General features: G+C 40.9%; 1 protein-coding gene across 1 annotated transcript; it reads right to left on the bottom strand.

The window, feature by feature from the left end:
• Positions 1 to 2,772: 2,772 nt before the first annotated feature.
• Positions 2,773 to 6,539, bottom strand: LOC119264702 (zinc finger protein 528-like). The gene is made up of 3 exons (XM_037543343.1): positions 6,387 to 6,539; positions 3,669 to 4,083; positions 2,773 to 3,341 (listed from the first exon to the last, which is right to left on the bottom strand). The coding sequence occupies exons 1-3, from the start codon at positions 6,537 to 6,539 to the stop codon at positions 2,773 to 2,775; spliced, it is 1,137 nt and encodes a 378-aa protein (XP_037399240.1).
• Positions 6,540 to 7,780: the final 1,241 nt, after the last annotated feature.

Here is a 7,780-nt window from a genome sequence, read left to right on the forward strand (position 1 = left end):
AGGGCCCTATTAGTCAGAGCCCCTGACAGTCAGAGACCCCTGGCAGTCAGAGGGCCTCATGAATCAGAGCCCCTGGCAGTCAGAGATCGTTGGCAGTCAGCGATCGCTGGTAGTCAGCGATCCCTGGCAGTCAGAGATTGTTGGCAGCCAGCAATCCCTGGCAGTCAGAGCCCCTGGCAGTCAGAGGTCCCTGGGAGTCAGAGGTCCCTGGCAGTCAGAGATCCCTGACAATCAGGAATATCAATCAGACAGAGGGCCCTGGCAGTCAAAGGCTCCTGACAGTCAGAGCCCCTGGTAGTCAGAGATCCCTGACAATGAGGAACACCAATCAGTCAGAGGGCCCTGGCAGTCAAAGGCTCCTGACAGTCAGAGCCCCTGGCAGTCAGAAATCCCTGACAATGAGGAACACCAATCAGTCAGAGGGCCCTGGCAGTCAAAGATTCCTGACAGTCAGAAGGCCCTATTAGTCAGAGCCCCTGGCAGTCAGAGGGCCCTGGCAGTCAGAGGGCCTCATGAGTCAGAACCCCTGGCAGTCAGAGATCGTTGGCAGTCAGCAATCCCTGGCAGTCAGAGATTGTTGGCAGCCAGCAATCCCTGGCAGTCAGAGATTGTTGGCAGCCAGCGATTCCTGGCAGTCAGAGATTGTTGGCAGCCAGTGATCCCTGGCAGTCAGAGATTGTTGGCAGCCAGTGATCCCTGGCAGTCAGAGATTGTTGGCAGCCAGTGATCCCTGGCAGTCAGAGACACCTGGCAGTCAGAGGACCCATGAGTCAGAGACTCTTATCAGTCAGAGGGCCCTGGCAATCGGAGACTCGTGGTAGTCAGGGACCCCTGGCAGTCAGAGATTCCAGGCAGTCAGAAGACCCTGACAGTTAGAGACGCCTGGCAGTCAGAGACTCCGGGGCACTGGGCCCACTGTAATCTGACCTTGGGCAGGGGGTATTGCAGAATCAGTTTTAGGAAGCTCTTCATTGAAGCATGAGCAAATACATTGAAGCATGAGCAAATACGTTAGCTTTTTAAAAGACTGAATCACTAATTTTAACAGTATAAAACAAGAGGTTAAAGAAAAATCAATAAAGGTACTTTATTATGCTCCTCCTCAACAATGTCACAGGTTTCATAATAATTAACAGGAAGTTGCAGATAAACCTGAAAAATCTTAGAGGTATACAAAAGAATGATTTCAAAATGACTGAGAAAGCATAATGTATAATAATGTACTTTATTTTACATTTACAGCATTATTCTTATGGCAGACACACTAAAAATTTTAATTCACTGGAAATAAAAGTAAAATTTTTTGCAAGTTCCCCTACCAATTAAGTGATCATAATGAAAAAAACCTACATTAACAACCTTACATATTTTGTCAAGTTGTAACATTTCAGCAGGTTAGAACTGCATGAATAACTTAACAGTGTCTGAACTCAGATAACAGGCAAAAGTGAAACGAATCCTCTTCCTCCTTACGCTTAACATTATCCCTCTATTTAGTGTTAACTGTGTCAGGTGTTTCAGTATGAATCAGTGATGTTCAACAGCCTCCTCCTCAAAACCAAACTAATTTTAGATAAAGACTGCCACCTTCTGGAGATCAGATACAAGAATAATACACCAATTCACAACATAATAAGCTTAATTTTAACTATTGAAGTGCAAACGTTACAGTGTTCTACACAAATGAAATTGAGACATTATATATATATATATATATATATATATATATATATATATATATATATATATATATATATATATAATATATATATATATAAATACAGTGTGCTTCAAAAGTACTGAACTATTTTTCACTCAAACTTACATTCGTCTTGAATTTTTTGTATTGAGTTAAAAGAATTACAAAATAGAAGCATTTTATTAACTACATTGTCAATTTTATCTGCGCCACTGACCATAAAGTTTCAGTTTGTAGTTCTACAATAGAGACTGAAATCCATCTGTTTCTCTGCATACTTTGTTACCCTGACCCCCACAGAGCAGGAATTATTTGGGTGGTTGATCACTCCCAGCACTGCAGTGACACTGATGTAGTGGTGGTGTGCTAGTGTATGTTGTGCTGATACGAGTAGATCAGACACAACAGTACTTCTAAAACACCTCAGTGTTGTTGCTGGACGGAGAACGTAAAATATACAGCCAACAGCGTCCTGTGGGCAGCTTTCTGTGACCACTGATGGAGGACTAGAGGATGACCAACACAAGCTGTGCAGCAGCAGATAAGCTGTCGTCTCTGACTTTTACATCTACAAGGTGGACCGACAAGGTAGGAGTGTCTAATAGAGTGGACAGGGAGTGGACACAGTGTTTAAAAACTCCAGGAACACTGCTGGGTCTGATCCACTTACACCAGCACAACACACTAAAACAACAACACCACATCAGTGTCGCTGCAGTGCTGAGGATGTCCCACCACCCAAATAATAAATGCTCTGTGGGGGTCCTGACCATAAAAGAACAGGGTAACAAATTATGCAGAGAAACAGATGGACTACAGACTGTAACTGTAGAACTACAAAGAGATAATCTGAGTGATAATTGGAGGCTGTCGTCTCCAAGATGCCTTTGAACCCTGGATGATGTTAAGTCTTCTTTGCAGCATGTGTTTTCTGATGGTAATTAAAGTGTGGCAACTGAGAGAAAGTATTTCCACTGACACTGAGAACACTAGTAAGGCTTTTCTCCAGTATGTACTCGCTGATGTGTTTTAAGGTTAGAAGACTGAGAGAAGGCTTTCCAACACTGAGAACACTAGTAAGGCTTTTCTCCAGTATGTACTCGCTGATGTGTTTTAAGGTTAGACGACTGAGAGAAGGCTTTCCCACACTGAGAACACTGGTAAGGCTTTTCTCCAGTGTGAATTCTTTGATGCTGCAACAATGACGATGGGCTGGAGAACCACTTTCCACACAAGGCGCACTTGTAAGTCTCTCCGGTGTGAATTCTCTGATGCTTTCTAAGGTACTCTGAGCATGTGAAAGCCTTATGACACTGAATGCATTGGTAAGACTTCTCTCCAATATGAATCCTCTGGAGAATTCTTGTTGCGGTCCTGAAGGACTTTCTGCACTGAGAGCACTTGTGAGCCTTTTCTTTAATATGTGTCACCTGATGGGCTTTAAGGTCTGACCATTGGTAGAACTTACCACACTCTGAGCAGGGACAAGACCTCCTTCTGTTGTGTTTACCATGTCTGTTGAAGTGAAGTGAAGATGAGGAAGATTTCTGAGGCTTTCCTCTTCTGCTCATCCCTTTCTTCTGAATCTGTTCTCCATTTATACATCTATTCTCATTGCTGGGCAACAATTGGCTTGGCACATCTGTAAAGAAAATTAGACAAGTGTAGTTCATTAAATCAAGGGCTTAATTAGGCATGAATTTACCCAAAATAGTTAAATTTCATTAATTTGGCTGGATTCAGGAATGCTTTTTATATAATTGATGAAACTACTGATGAAATGTAGTCAATAGAAACATCATAAAAAGCTTTTTCTCCAGATTATGACCAGTTTTTCTCCTTACTACATATGTTAAGCCAGTCACTGCAATGCTTACTGCACCCCACTTTTTGGACTGCCTAAAAATACACTAAATAGTCCAAAATTAGCATTAAGCACGCTTGGTAGCAGTTTTCAAACTGCACTTACTGGTATAGACATGGTTGTCAGGGTTGATCAGTTTCTTGTAGTCCAGCAGCTTCACTGAACACATCTTTAACTGTGTCTGCTGGTCTTCACCGCTGAACTCAGTGTTGGACATCTGCACAGTGTTTGCTTCATGCTCATGCTGTAGAGATCCTTCCTCCAGCCCCTGAAGCGTTAGCTGCTTTTCATTTTCACAAACAGCTTCTTGGATCTCTGTGGAGGTCTGTCCATTAACATGAACAGTCAGTTCACCCTCCAAACCCTCCATCAAGGAACGCTCTCTACCATTCTGCCCAGTAGAAGTTCTTTGTTCTGAATTTAGTTCATCTTTAAAAACGGCTACCAAGCTGACTGCGTCCAGTATTTGTAGCTCTACATCAATGTCTTCATGCTTCAGGCCTAAATCCTCATGTGAAAGCTGTAAAACTCAAAGAAACATGTGTAACGTAATTTCATTTATAGCTAAACTGCATCTAAATCTAAAAAAAACTGCCATAAATTCATTAATAGGTCTACTAGCAAACCAAATTTATGTCTTTTCTCGTGCAAGATTCATGGGTCAGTCTGTGCCAACTTTCCTAGAGCCTGATAGATTACATCAAGAACCCCCCCCAAAAAATCAAGCTAAATTTGTCCAATTCATGCAAGAATGTAAAATTTCAAAATTGTGCTCTGTAGTGAGCTGTGAAAGTTTTTTACAGAATCTTAATCCTGTCTTAAATACTGAGTTTAACTGCTTAAAACAATGACTGAACTGGTTTATTACTTGAACATAAATACACTTGGTAATACATTCCTACAGCAGGTTTGTTCACTAAAGGATGCACGTTTAATGTTAGAGTTCTCAAGTGCTGTCTTCTGATACTCTTCTGAAGCTCAAACTAAATGTATTCCCTGTAGCGACAATGATAAACGATATTTTTATTAATGATTTGGGGAGAATATCTTGCTGCAATTTATCTCACCAATTTTGTGACTGCAATTCAAATGCAACTATTTTCTATGAATTAATTTCCAAGCCTGTTTTTTGGCCAAGAAGACCAGAATATCCTTTTCCTGGCATGAAGCTTGAAACTTGAAGCTTGAAACTGCAAAAGACTACCAGTTAGTTGTGATGGCACATATACAGCAACTGCTTCTGATCTGATCTAACTCAAGGGTCAGCAATCCAAATGACAAGAACAGACATTTGTTCCTTTTAATAAAAATCAAACCACTTCGGGAGCTGCAACATTTTATATTCATTTTACTGTCTTGGCTATAAATATGTCTCAATATGCGCTAATGTACTAGTATAGGCCAAAAATATAATACAAACAAAATGCAAACTCACTTTGCTCTGCTTTAAGCTTTAGCTCAACTGTAGCCACTTTTTCACATCTCTGGGAGGAAACTTTTCTTCAAAAGTAGAACAGTTTCTTGTAAAAAGGTCTAACGATCGACTTTTTACAAGGTTGAAGTCAGCTTCTCATTCTCCAGCTTCTTGTACGAATTTTCCTGTTCTACCTTACATGGTGCCAGAATGTAACTGCTGCATCGTTTGAGGTGGAATGGGACAATTCAAACAAGAAGCGGACTTCATCTTCACGTTTTGGTGTCCGACAGCTTCTCTTTACAGATTAAAAGCTTCAGGAAACCAGCTGGAATGATTATAAATGCAAATAAATCCATGCAGCTCCATTCAGGTCGATGTTCATCTTAAATTTGTAGGCTACTAGCTAGGCAAGATTGTTGTCTGTGTTGCTGTGGTGATCAGCAGTGCACTTCTGTAAACTCTACTGCTTAAAATTGCAATTTCAACATAAAAATGATTACGATCGATTACAATATAAAAACGATCTTTCAGCTCTAGCTCAGTTTAATCATTCTTAAAGCAATTAAGCTCAATATTCGAGGCAGCACATGTTTTTCCATGATAATGTAATAAAATCATCATCCCTCTGAAAACAATGGTTCTGCCTGTTACATCTGCAGTAAGTACTCAAAAGTTATTTCGATATTTTTATTATATTTAAATGTATTTATTTTAGTGAAATAAAAATATATTTTAAAATGCCTCCCGAAGGATTCCAAACAGCAGAGAACGGTGCTTGTTTTGGTATAATAGACTGGAGGGAATCCATGAGGAAGGAACGTGGAGAAACATTTTGAATGACATTTATTTTGACTTGGGAAATTTGTGGCACTTTTAGATGGATTTTTGTAAAATGGATGTTTAGCAACTGTGCAAATACAGTAGCTACAAATAGAATATAATATTTTGCAGTATTTTATAATCACTATATATAATATTTTACAAAGCCATATCTAACTGTGCAGAGTAAAATACAACTGAACTAGAGAAACCATGCATCGCTGTGTGTGTTCTTACACGTCAAGCAGACCTACTGCACACGATCATTTTATTAATTTAGTATAGAAACTGTTGAAGTGTAAAGTAGAACTGAATTTGACTCGGCAGCCTGCTGCACCACCTGCACCTCCATTTAACCTACATTCTGAACACAAACAGTAGAAGGCGATGCTGACTGGCCGCTTCCCTAGAAGCACGAATTTAAAAAAAACAGCAACACCCTCTTTAAAACTATTCAGAACAAAAAATATTCAGAACAGGTACATTTTAGAGGGAAAACCCAAAGCTGCTCCTTTAAAAGGGAACCTTTTGGCATAAAGACTGACCTGCCCTTCAAAAAGATCTGTCCAGACAGAACTAACACTGACCTCTTTCTGAGACTCGCCCTGCTCCTTCCACTTTAATCTATCTTCCAACGTCACCACCAGCATCCTCAGCTGAGTCAGTTCAGTCTGGAGACCCTCCAGGTTGGAGATGTCCACCATGGAGAGGTCAGTGGCCACCGACTTGGTGCAGGACATCTCTGAAGCTGGTTTAACACTGAAGTAATTAACAACTTACGTTAAGCATGTTAACTTATTGCACTCTTCAAAAAGATGGTGCTTCAAGGGTTCTTCAGAAAAAACAAGAATGTTCAATATAGAACCATTGCACAATTAAGGGGTCCTTTGCATCATGAAAGTGTTCTTTAGACTGATGAAAAACATGCATGAATGTTTTCTGTAGGCAGTTCTGTATATAACCTTTTCAAAAAGGGTTCTATATAGCTCCCAAAAGGGTCTATTAACAACACCACAAGAACAGTTTTGGTGGTATATAGGTTCTTCTATACAGAGCTATCTACGGCACATTCTCCATCACTCTGAAGAACTCTTTCATGATGCAAAGGACCCTTTAATCAGGCAAAGCCATGCATCTTTTTTTTTAAGAGTATAGATAAACAAAACTGAATCCTTGTCTTTCAGTGCCCTGTTAAAAAGGACTATTATAACCATCAGATACACAACTTGCTGGGTTTTGATTTCTAATGGGAACTGGCTAAGTGACCCTTATTAGTCCCACAACAGGGAAATTTCAACTCCGCATTTAACCCACTCTTGAAGCGGGTTAAACTTTTATTAAAAGGGTTTAAAATGACATCACCATCTATTTGACTGGAAAGAAGACACAAACATTTGCTAATTCGCTTCTCCCTCAGGGTCGTGAGGGGGTGCTGGAGCCTATCCCAGTGGTCATCGTGCAGAAGGCTGCACTTCTACTGATTATAATTAATATGAACAGTGTGTGCAGTGAATGAGGGGGAAAGCCCAGTAAAGTGAGGTGGTGTTGTGAGGGGGCTCTGCTGGGGTCACCGCGCTGACGGTGTAAACTCAGATTAACAGCTCAGTACTAAACTCACTGTTTCATGGTGATAATCCAGTTTAATTTAAACGTTTAACTTCCAAATAAATAAATAAGCGAATAAAACAGAAGTTTGTATTTATTTCACGCAGCTACTGAGTAATCTGCCTTAAGAGGAGTCTGAAAACTCAGACAAAGGAACCCTGCAGGTTAAGAGGTTAGCTACACGGCTAGCTAGCTTAGCTAACCTTCCACCACACGGCGGTCACAGCGGGTCTCCCACCCACCGACGGCTGCGAGCTAGCCGGCCTGACTGGGCTCATTCCCGGCTGCTCTGCCTCCTGCGGCCGGTCTAAAAGCTCATTTTCTCTGTTTAAATGCGCAGCGGGGCCATTTCTCTGGTCTCTGTCCACAAACCAGC

This window comes from Pygocentrus nattereri, chromosome 12 (assembly GCF_015220715.1).
Source record: "Pygocentrus nattereri isolate fPygNat1 chromosome 12, fPygNat1.pri, whole genome shotgun sequence".
Classification (NCBI taxonomy): Eukaryota; Metazoa; Chordata; class Actinopteri; order Characiformes; family Serrasalmidae; genus Pygocentrus; species Pygocentrus nattereri.